Below are 10,921 nucleotides of genomic sequence, written 5' to 3'. Positions count from 1 at the left end.
TAGGTCTAAGTTTCTTTTAATCATACGTATGGGTTGAAATAGTTTCGCTGACAGGACGATGCAGTGGAAGCTCTGCGCTCCTGGAAGACAGTGCCTCTTTATTGTTTATGTAACTTTCTTAATCTGTTGCCAAATTACACAGAGTAGTTGTATATCCTTCTTCTAATGGCTCCCTCAGGAGCCGCTGTATTTAGTCCACCTAGAAATGAGCAGTGTTCATCATTTGCTCAAACCCTTCATTTTGTGATAACTGCAGGATTAGGCAGCCGCCGAGTTCTAGCAATCAAATGAAATTCCTAATTACACGGAGAAGTTCTAATTAGTCTCCTAGAAATAATTAGCATTTATACCACATATTCCGCCCTGCTACGTGTTCTCAGTGATGCAGCATCCAAGCACAGCCCCGTCTGTCAGCTGAACAAACAACCGTGCAATAAAACCATCCTGTCTGGTGGCTGTCCGCTCAGCGCAGGCCGCTTCTGGAACCGATTCCCTTCATCCAGATGAGATGCACTGTTGAGAAGCAGCTCTATGAGAGCGGCAGCACACTGCGTGCTCCTCCTCTCTGAAGTGCAATAACCAGGAGATCAAATCTGCAGTCAACTTTCAATTCCCATTCTGACCGCTTCTGCTTCTGGTTTTTGAGTTGCACAAGACCGTAACTCTTCAGAACACAGCTAAATGGGACGTGTTCCACAGCTGCTCTGGAGCTGCCCCCGTGTTGCTCTGCGAGCTGCACGTGCAGCAGAAGTCCGTGGGGACGGAGGCCCCAGGGGTGGGGGCTGTGCAGGGAAGGTGAGCCCGTGGTGGTGCAGCTCTGGGGGAGGGGTGGGGGGGCTGACAGCCCACGCTGCTGTTCTCAGCATCAGCCCTGACTGTGGAACCACAAAATGTAGCAAATACCAAAGCTCGTACAAAATCTTGGCACTCAAATTACCCGTAACAAAAACGCAGTTTATCGTGGCACATCCAGAATAAACATTTTGTATTATTTGGACTATTTCACAAAGTTTGGCTTGCTCTGGAAGGAGCACTTTGCTGACACGCTCACAACCGAAAGCAGCCACAAAGGGGGGAGGAAGGGCAGCGCTGCCTGCGTCCCCCTGTGCACAGGGAGCTGCTGTCACTGGTGTCCTAACAACACCAGCCCTATTCCATCTGATTAAGAAAGGAAGTTGGTTTTTCATATTCCCCTGTAAATCCACCTGTAAGTACCTCTGCCACCTTCACTACCAGCTTCACCCGCTAACACACTCGTGTTCCACAGAACCTCCCTGCTGCCAGTGCTGCTGTGCCATCTCCTTAACGCAGACTGATGAGTGCTCGGCGATAACAGAGGGCTCTGCTGCTCTCACCTCCATGCAGCCCTTCCATCGCCCAGCACTGCTCCCACTTTACACCGCTGACAGCTCCAATGCAAGCTGGGGGGTGTCACACAGCTGTTCCTCCGTTCTACCTCCATCAGTGCCGGTCATTAAAACCACAAGGAAGCTCAGTGCACGCTGCTGGGCAGACCGACGGACGCCGCCCCACGTCCCGGCCCCGCAGCAACACAAGAGGCCACCACCTTGTTGGGATAATGAAGAACTCCAGCATTACAAAACAACTGAATTTTATTTTGGCAGAACTAAAAAACTTGTATATATTTATCTACATTGTAGTAAAAACAATCATTTGTTTTTCCTTATTTCCTTCATATATTCACCAGCACGCAGCCGACCACAGCACAGCGCCGCGGCCGGCCGGGAGGCAACGCGCTGCCCCAGCACACGGTGCAGGAAAAGAACCCCAAGTGTGCACAGCCAGCACTGCAAAGATGTGCTTTGAGCAGAGCTCTCCTCCTCCTCCTCCTCTTCCTCTTCCTCCTCCTCCGGGTGAGCGCAGCACAGAGCGCAGCCATCCCCGCTGCTCCGCACAGCGCTGCCGAGCTCCGCACACGAGAGATGAACGTTTTGGGACACCTTTGACACGAACGTTTATTCATATTAAAGCGGAAACCAACTCATAAATGCTTGTTTTCTGTTTGCTTCTCTCTTTATACACGTGTGGGTCTGTAAAAGACGGGACGGGGCAGTTCGAAAAGGAGAAGGCTGCGAGCGCGGGCCTCACTGGAGGCGGCGGTAACTCTTACAGAGTTCGTGGTCCCGGATGTCCCCCCAGCCTCCGTTCTTGACGTGGGGGGACAGGGGGGCCATGGAGTACCTTTTGCTGACGCTCATCGTCTCGGGGAACAGGTACTGCCGGTTGCTGCTCAGCAGAGAGTCGATTTTGGCACTCTGGGAGGACGGCCTGCAGGACTTCTTGTGGTGCATGCCGCAGTCTCCCGTGTGAAAGACGCGGGGGATTTCGGGGACCAGCACCTTCCAGAACTTTGGAAGACACGACACAGTCAAGTGCTGCAGCGTCCAGTCCCAGTTGTAGTCATCGTACGTGCAGAAGGCGTCCGTGCACTCGATGAGCTTCTGGTAGGTGTCTCTGCCGAAGGCCATGCCCATGTTGTGCTCCGTGGACTTCCACGTCTTCACCTCGGCCTTATCGGCGCGGCCGGCGAAGCCCCCGCGGCCCACCGCGTAGGAGCCCAGCGAGACCACCTGGCACTCGGGGCAGTCGCGCTGCCGCAGCGCCCACAGCCGCTTGAGGACGTGGTAGAAGTCGGGCGCCAGGTAGTGGTCCTCCTCCAGGAAGACGACGGGCCCGGCGTGCTCCCGCAGCGCCCGCACGCGCTCCCAGACGAAGTGCAGCTTCCACCACCAGTGGTGTTTGGTCTGCGAGAAGCGCGCCTCGCGGTAGTGCCCGAACGAGTCGGGGAACTCGGCGTTGAGGCAGCCCAGGCGCAGCGCCGCCGCTTTGCCCACGTCGCGGGGGCAGTCGCGGGGGTCGTGCCCGGGGAACTCGCGGGGGTACAGCTGGACGCTGAAGGGGAAGAAGACCTGCAGCACCGGGCAGAAGTCCACGGCGGCCGCCAGCCGGTTCAGCTCGTCGGCCCACAGGTCGTGGCTCAGCACCAGCAGCGCGTTCTCCACGCCCGGCGCGCGCCGCAGGGACTCGAGCAGCAGCCGCAGGTGCTCGGCGCGGTCGTGCACCTGCACCACCAGCACCACGTCGGGGCCGCCGGGCCGGGCCGGGAAGCGCCCCGCGTTGCGCAGCGGCTGGTCGAAGTTGAGGCGGTAGACGAGCGAGCGGTAGCTCAGCGTCCCGTTCTCCGCGCCGGCGGTCGGGGCGGCGGCGGAGGCCGAGGCCGAGGCGTTGCCGGCGCCGGCGGGGCGGCGCGGCGCTTCGCTGACCCGCGGCGGCTCTCCGGTGCCGCCCCGCTGCTGCGGCTGCTGCTGCCTCCGCCGCCCGCCCGTCCCCCCGCCTCCCCACAGCACCAGCGCGCAGGCCGCCAGCGCCAGCGCCAGCAGCAGCACCTTCCGCTTGTAGATCCGCAGCCTCATCCTCCCGCCGCCGGCGGCCGCGCTGCCGCCGGCGCCGCCGCTCCCGCTCCCCGCTCCGCGCGTGTGCGCGCCGCCGCCGCCCCACGCTCCCACGTCGCCGCCCGCCATAGGGCGCCCGCGTCCAACGCCGCCGCCTCCTCATTGGCCGCCGGCGACGCCATTTTGAGAGGGGCTTCCGGCGGGGCGGAGCCGCGGGCGGCGGGAAAGGGGGGGTGGGGGGAGAGCGGCGCTCCGACGGCGGCGGCTGCGGTAGCGGCGCCGGGGGAGGGGCGGGCGGCGGGCGGCGGGCAGCGGGACGAGCGGAGCGGCCGGAGAGCGGCGCTGCTGCCGGGGAGGTGGGTCCTAACGAGAGGTCTTTCCCAGCCGTAACGATTGGATGATAGGCGGCACACGGGGAGCAGTTTCAGCATTTAATAACACAGAACGGTACAGGAACGTTTAAAACACCGGCGTGAGGAAGCGAGGCAGCTTTACGCGTCAGCGCGGAGCCCCGGGCTCGGCCTGACCCCACCGCTGCACACCCGGACCCCTCCCAGCGCCGGGATTCAACCTGAAGGAAACAAAGCACAGCTCGCGTGTTTAGAAAAGGTGTTTCTATTACAAAGAGATACAAATATTTCAGTAAAAAAAAAAAAAAAAAAAACAACCAACGAAGGTCCCTCCTGGAAGCGGCAGCTGCCACCAAGAGGAGCACGCAGCCCGAGGCCATCCCCGGCCCATCAGCGTTTCTGCCTCCCGGCAGCGGCTCCAGCAGCGCAGCAGCAGCCCCGGGTTGGGCGCTGTGTCCCCTCCGTGCTGTAACGCAGAGGAGCCTCGTGCAGCCGCTGCGGATGAGGACGGGCCGTCAGTGGTCAGCGCTGCTCTGCAGGTACCTGTCCAGGAACTGGGAATAGCAGCCCAGAGAACAGAAGTAGCAGATGATGGGCGCCTCCGTGCCGCCCATGTTGTCCACCAGGACCACGGTGTGGGCCACGTGGTGCAGGTTCATGGTCACCGTGATCTGAATGAAGCTGCTCAGGCAGGCGCTCCCGCACTGGCAGGTCTTGGCCACTTCCAGGTCTTCACAAAGGTGGGAAGGCAGCAGCTGATGGCCGTATGGGATTCTGTTGGATGAGAACAGGAGGTGAGATCAGCCAACGCCCCTCAAACGCAGCTGTGCTGTCGGTGCCAAACCGAGACCGTCCCCGGCACACAGCTGAGATGCGGCCACAGACATCACACAGCTGTTTCTGACCCCCGGGGCCCAGGGATGCGACCTCCAGAAAACACCGCACCGAGAAGCAGGGATTCCCACAGATCACAGCAGCCTGAATCGCAGTGATGGGGACTCAGGGAGAAATGGATGTGGGAAGATGAAGCAAAACGCACCCGCAGTGAATGCTTGCCCTGCGCTCTCGTCAGCCAGGCGGCTCACCCAGCTCAGTGCAGGTCCCACAAGGCAGCTGTCACTGTGCCATGAGGAAGCAGCGCCCCAAACCCGCAGAGGGCACAGGGGTGGCTGTGAGCCCTCTGTGCTGCTCCTGCGAAACTGAGGCTCTCTTGTTAAGGAGTCGTCACTGACACAACAGGAAAAGAATCACTCCTGTTTCAATTCGCAGCAGAGTGGCACTGCTTCTGCGTACAGAACAACAGTTCCCGAGTGCTGGGTGAACTCCCAGGTGTGTGGAAGCCACCAGCTGTCACACGGGACTGGCAGAGTAGGGCTGACTCACATCACTACACCTACGTATCCCATTCTTACAGCGTGCCATCATTCACATAGCTCAGGCTCCTGTGGTTTTTGTCACCAGCTCAATTTCAGGACATCCTTTTTTCCGGTCAGGACAAACACAATCACAGCTCTGGTGCTTGCCCAGAATGCCACTGCGAAGATTCATTTCCAACTGTTTGCTTTTGCGTCTTGTTTTCTACCTTTCTCAAGGTTTTTACGGCTTATTGTCGCTCCTGTTTCTTACTCTGTTAATTCTCACACTCGGTGAATGTCAGACAGAATGCCTGCTGCCTACCTGTGACTTTTTTGGGGGAGGAGAGAGGGTTGGGTATGAAGATAATCACACTTAGCAAGCCCATTCCACTAAGAAGCCCCTATACGCAGTGCCCCAGGCGTTCCCTCCCTCAGTGCTGCTGCAGCAGTCACAGCACACTGCCAGTGGTGCTCCCACAGATCTGTGAGCAGGGGCTGATTCCACTGCCCCCACCTTCCCGAGCCTCCTGCAGCAGAAAGGCAAACACGGCAACCCCACTGTGATTTACGTAAGGTCGGAAGTGGGCAAGGTTTGAACCTGAACGCTTGGCTGCTCACCTCACCTGCAGGGTGTGCCCCGTGTGCCTGCGGACACCTGGAGCACGGAGTGCTGAGCAATCAGCCCAGGATTCCTGGGCTCTCCCCACCCATAAGGCAGGAACGGGCACAGCACCAGGTCAGGAGAACCTCAGGTCTGTCTCTCACCACCTGTCTGTACCCGCGACTCTCTTCCATCGTCCCGCTCCCTTTCCACCCAGAAGAGCAGAGTGGGAATGGCAACAGATGGTACCACAGGCAGAGGCACACAGTGAGAGCTGTAAGTGGGGTGAGGGCAGGGGAGAGGAGAACAGCCAACAACAAACCCAGCAGCCCGGCCAGCACGGCAATGACTTACTGCAATGCCTCTTCCTAACACTGCTCAGCCTGTGCACGGTGCCACGCAAAGCAGCCTGACCTCAAAGCTGTATGGCACAGGGTAACTTTCTGCCAATGCTGTTCTCACATGGGAAGGGACAGCAACGGCCTCGATTTTCCCATGTGGTTTTAGCATGGTTTAATATGAGCGCAAGATGAAGGGCAAGCGTCTTTGAAAGCAATTTCCATGCCAGAGCCCAACAGAAAACATGACCCGGGCTATAAAATCCGCTGTAACATAAGCTCCTACATCTACAAAGCTTGAAGCAGTTCAGGATTATAGAGCTGAATCTTTTCCTATGGCCGGGCAAGAACATTCTGTTATGGTGCCCTCATCCTGTGAATACAACTCATTTCAATCTACAGCGTTCTCTAAATGCTTCCAAGTTCCCAATTTACTGCTGGAACCTGTGCTATCCTGGCTAATAATAGCATTAATTTATGAGCAGAATTCAAAGCAACTTGAGCATTGTGATGAGCAGTTCCCACTAGTGGGGAAAAAAACCAAACCAGGGAAGCTGAGTGGGTTTGAGACAGAGAAGGTGAAATGTGGGCCCATCGTGCTACCCTTACCTGTAATTTACAGTAGCTCTTGCAGCACATTCTAATAAAGTCAATGGTATTTTCAATTGTATGTTGGGAAGAAGGGGATTAGGCTGTTCAAAAGGATTTCCAAACAGATCCAAGTTCTCAAGGCAGAGTTTCCTAAAATCGCTGGGCAGGAAAGGCAGTTTGTTTCGAGCTGCTGACAGAAAGCGCAGATGATCCAACTGGCCAATCTTGAATGGCAACCTAATCAACTCGTTGTCGTCGAGCTTTAAATTAACAAGTTCTCGCAGTTGGCAGAACTGAATCGGAAGCGCTTTAATTTTGTTCTGGCTGAGGTCCAAGCACTGGAGAGACTTCTGAAGGGTAGAGCTGCACAGAGCACTGCTGAAGGACTCCAGGTGATTGTCGTGCAGGTTTAGCTCCTGAAGGAAGAGGAGGTCACCGATGGTGGCTGGCAGCTGCTTTATGTGATTGTGACTTAGGTCTAATTTTCGCAGCTTCTTCAGGCACAGCACACGCGTGTCGATCCGAGCCAGCCTGCAGTATGAGGCTTGGAGGTGTTCGAGGGAATAGGGGAAGCCCTTGGTGAGCGGATAGTCCCTTTTGGAAGTGATGATCATTTTTGTTTTAGGCTTCTCAACTTCTGAGGTCTTTGCTGGTACCAAAGCTGAGAGTGGGAGAGCGGCGACGTCGGACCCTTGGTGAGCCAGTCTCACAGCTGAAAGGAAAGTCTTTAGATTGCTGGCATTTGCCTGCAGGAAAACACAAACGTGGCATTAAAAGTCCCCTATTCTTTCACTCATTTTGTGCAATACCTTTTGGAACTATTTTGTACACACATAGAATCATAGACTGGCCTGGGCTGAAAAGGAGCACAGTGCTCATCCAGTTCCAACCCCCTGCTATGTGCAGGGTCGCCAACCAGCAGCCCAGGCTGCCCAGAGCCACATCCAGCCTGGCCTTGAATGCCTGCAGGGATGGGGCACCCACAGCCTCCTTGGGCAACCTGTTCAGTGCGTCACCACCCTCTGGGGGAAAAACTTCCTCCTCATCTCCAACCTAAACCTCCCCCGTCTCAGTTTCAAACCATTCCCCCTTCTCCTATCAGTGTCCACCCTGGTAAACAGTCGTAATCATCAGGTGATTCCAACTCAGTAAGACAATGAAAGGGGAAACAATTCAGGCTCATTCCACTGATGTGCTGTTTACAGTATTTAAGAACAAACGGCATGCAAAACAAACCCCTCTGAATAACCCAGATCCAACACACTGTGTTGGCACTCAGTAAAGGAACAAAGCACAGAACTCACAGATGAATAGAAAGTACAGAAAAACAGCCCCATGTGCTGTGATGTTCCTAACCTGTAAGGTGATTGAAGGACAGTTTACACCAACCCATGAAGGGAAAGCAAAGACTTAATTATCCCACACACTTCTACTTATCCCGATGGGATAACCTCCTGAGAGGGGGAAATTGCACAGCAAAAACTTGGTTCTGCAGGACTGCCCACATCTATTATCTCAGCCAGCCTAAAACACATCACAGAATCCTAGAATGGCCTGGGTTGCAAAGGACCACAATGCCCATCCAGTTCCAACCCCCTGCTATGTGCAGGGTCGCCAACCAGCAGACCAGGCTGCCCAGAGCCACATCCAGCCTGGCCTTGAATGCCTGCAGGGATGGGGCATCCACAGCCTCCTTGGGCAACCTGTTCAGTGCGTCACCACCCTCTGGGGGAAAAACTTCCTCCTCATCTCCAACCTAAACCTCCCCTGTCTCAGTTTCAAACCATTCCCCCTTGTCCTATCACTACTCACCACCTCTGCTTACGAGGGTGGGTAGTGATAGGACACACTAGGCAGCTCTCCCCAGCTACATGCACAGCTGCCATGCTCCCATGTAAGGAGCAAACTGAAGCTGAAAGGAAGGAGAAAAAGTACTCCAGATCCGTAAAGACCAAGTAAAACAACTCACTGATGGAAGGAAGTTGCAGGCAATACTTCTTGGCTCCCTTGGTGTGAGATGTAATAGCTACCTGCTTCTCATAGCTAAATGTACTGGGATGTTTAGGTACGTTTACGCTGTTTACATGAGTTGAAAATAAGAGTACTTTGTGTTCTGGCTGCTTAAAACAGATCTCCTCCACAATACCTACATAAAGGTGCCATAATGTCTCTAAGAATACGTTGAGAAAAATACCAAGACAAACACGCAGGAAAAAAAGGGAAAAGAATTATCTGGAAGCGTTCAGGAGTTAATTTTCTGCCACAAGTCCAATGTCTTCCCTGTAGAAAAGATGTCAGAATACTGAATTACTGTGCTTCAGCACCACACAAGCCCTGTGTTCCTGAGCTAAATGAGAGATGACATGGCAAGTGAAGATTATGGAGCTGTCAGACCCTGTGTGCATTGCAGCAGGCACAGACCTGCTGAAGGCAAAAAGCCCAGCACAAACCCACAAAACACACTGACTTCATTACTTTTGCTCCAGGGTTAAATGCTCCAGACTGATGTTTCTCTGACGGGGCTGAACACGGCACACCACCTGGCAGCTACAAGGAGTTGGGTTTCGCACAGTATCTGCATACAGTCAGCAGTCACACCTGGGAACCTCTCTTTCTACAAAGCTTTTGTCCACCTCTGAGAGCTGGGAAGTCGGTTAGTAATGAAAGCATGGAATCAGAGAATGATTTGGGTTGGAAGGGACCTTCAAAGGCCATCTTGTCCAGCTCCCCTGCCATAAACAGGGACATCTACAGCGAGATCAGGCTGCTCAGAGCCCCTCCAGCCTGATCCCTGCAACCGAGCTGACACATCTGGTTTCAGTCCAGTGGTGACACACAAGAACAGGTTGCCCAAGGAGGCTGTGGATGCCCCATCCCTGCAGGCATTCAAGGCCAGGCTGGATGTGGCTCTGGGCAGCCTGGGCTGCTGGTTGGTGACCCTGCACATAGCAGGGGGTTGGAACTGGATGGGCACTGTGGTCCTTTTCAACCCAGGCCGTTGTCTGTGTGTATCCCCACGCACCTTACTGAGGCACACGTCCACGGCGGGCTCCTTCAGGCGCACGGTGGCTTTGCCCTCCTCCACGAAGCGGGTGAAGAACCGCTCCACGTTGTCCTGCACCTGCCGGGGAACAGCGGGCGCTGAGCAGGGCCGTGAAGGGAGGGGGGGAGGGGGGGAACCCGCGCGGCTTCCAGCCCTCAGCCTCACCTGGTAGCGAACTCCGGCCCGGTCCCGCGCCGTGCACACCATCAGGCACACACCGCCCCGCGCCCGGCCGGGCTGGCGGCCGAGGGAGAGCAGCGCTCTGGTGCCGCGGCCGCGCCCCCGCAGCCCGCAGGTGGGCAGCAGCCGGCTCACCACCTCCACATCGCACTGCAGCCGCATCGCCGACCGCTCCTCCCCTCCCTTCGCCTTCCTTTCCCGCCCTTCCCGCCCTTCCGGAAAGGCGGGAAGGGAAGGCGAGGGGAGGAGCGGCAAGAGCTGCGGCGCCGGGAGCGAACGCCACCTGGCGGCTGGGCGGAGCGGGAATCACGGAGCCACAGAACCGTAGAAGCATAGAATCCTATCCTATCCTAATCCGGGTAAAAAGGCCCTCCGAGATCCCGACCTCACCCCACTGCGTCCCTCAGTGCCACATCCCCGCGGTTCTTGAGCACCTCCATGGACAGTGACCCGCACCTGTGGCGCGGGGACAGGCTGAGAGCTGGGGGTGTTCAGCCCGGAGGGCGGTGTGGTGAAGAGTGAAGACGGAGGTTACGCAGCTGTACGACTCACTCTGGGCCAGCAGGAGGCGCTGCGGAGCCAGCAGTGGCGCGGTGCTGCCAGTAGGAGGCGCTGCGCGCACGGGGCAGTATTGAGGGGTCGCGGGGCGCGGTTGGGCAAAAGGCGCGTGACGGGTGGGCAAAAGGAACCCGCGTCTCTCTGTGTTGCCCAGGCTACGCTGCAGTGGCTATTCACAGGCGCGATCCCGCTACTGACCGGCACGGGAGTTTTGACCTGCTCCGTTTCCGACCTGGGCCGGTTCACCCCTCCTTAGGCAACCTGGTGTGCCTCGGCTCCCCGGGGCTCACCATATTGATGCCGGCCTTAGCGCGGACGCCCGCTCGGCATAGCGCACTGCAGCCCAGAACTCCTGGGCTCAAGCGATCCGGCGGGCTCAGCCTCCCGAGTAGCTGGGACTACAGGCGTGCGCCACCGCGCCCGGCAGCGGCACCGCCGCAGCGCCGCTACTACAGCTCTGCTCACCGCTGACGTCACGCCGCGGAGGGAGGG

The 10,921-nt window shown here is 57.0% G+C and overlaps 2 protein-coding genes and 2 non-coding genes across 5 annotated transcripts; all 4 read right to left on the bottom strand.

Annotated features, from left to right (window-relative positions):
- Window positions 1-1,595: 1,595 nt before the first annotated feature.
- MGAT2 (alpha-1,6-mannosyl-glycoprotein 2-beta-N-acetylglucosaminyltransferase) lies at window positions 1,596-3,499 on the bottom strand. The gene has a single exon (XM_015276736.4). The coding sequence runs from the start codon at window positions 3,432-3,434 to the stop codon at window positions 2,106-2,108; it is 1,329 nt and encodes a 442-aa protein (XP_015132222.1). The 5' UTR covers window positions 3,435-3,499; the 3' UTR covers window positions 1,596-2,105.
- A 332-nt stretch (window positions 3,500-3,831) lies between these two features.
- Window positions 3,832-10,854, bottom strand: LRR1 (leucine rich repeat protein 1). Of its 2 annotated transcripts, XM_421455.8 has the most exons (4): window positions 9,857-10,854; window positions 9,671-9,769; window positions 6,667-7,394; window positions 3,832-4,537 (listed from the first exon to the last, which is right to left on the bottom strand). In XM_421455.8, exons 1-4 carry the CDS (start codon window positions 10,031-10,033, stop codon window positions 4,279-4,281), a joined length of 1,263 nt encoding a protein of 420 aa, XP_421455.4. In that variant the 5' UTR covers window positions 10,034-10,854; the 3' UTR covers window positions 3,832-4,278. The 2 variants fall into 2 exon arrangements, with proteins under 2 accessions (XP_421455.4, XP_025007042.2); XM_025151274.3 differs by lacking the exon at window positions 9,671-9,769.
- MIR1763B (microRNA mir-1763b) lies at window positions 10,055-10,111 on the bottom strand. The gene has a single exon (NR_162050.2). It is a non-coding gene; the product is annotated as a microRNA mir-1763b (primary transcript).
- Window positions 10,565-10,854, bottom strand: RN7SL1 (RNA, 7SL, cytoplasmic 1). The gene has a single exon (NR_110376.1).
- Window positions 10,855-10,921: the final 67 nt, after the last annotated feature.

This window comes from Gallus gallus, chromosome 5 (genome assembly GCF_016699485.2).
Source record: "Gallus gallus isolate bGalGal1 chromosome 5, bGalGal1.mat.broiler.GRCg7b, whole genome shotgun sequence".
Classification (NCBI taxonomy): domain Eukaryota; kingdom Metazoa; phylum Chordata; class Aves; order Galliformes; family Phasianidae; genus Gallus; species Gallus gallus.
This window is presented reverse-complemented; position numbering and strand designations above follow the sequence as displayed.

Coding starts and splice junctions, on each gene's coding strand:
- MGAT2 (XM_015276736.4), bottom strand. CDS start 3,434: ATGAGGCTGCGGATCTACAAGCGGAAGGTGCTGCTGCTGGCGCTGGCG.
- LRR1 (XM_421455.8), bottom strand. CDS start 10,033: ATGCGGCTGCAGTGCGATGTGGAGGTGGTGAGCCGGCTGCTGCCCACC. Junction 9,770..9,856: donor GGGCCGGAGTTCGCTACCAG/GTGAGGCTGAGG, acceptor GTTCCCCGGCAG/GTGCAGGACAACGTGGAGCG. Junction 7,395..9,670: donor TGGACGTGTGCCTCAGTAAG/GTGCGTGGGGAT, acceptor GTTTTCCTGCAG/GCAAATGCCAGCAATCTAAA.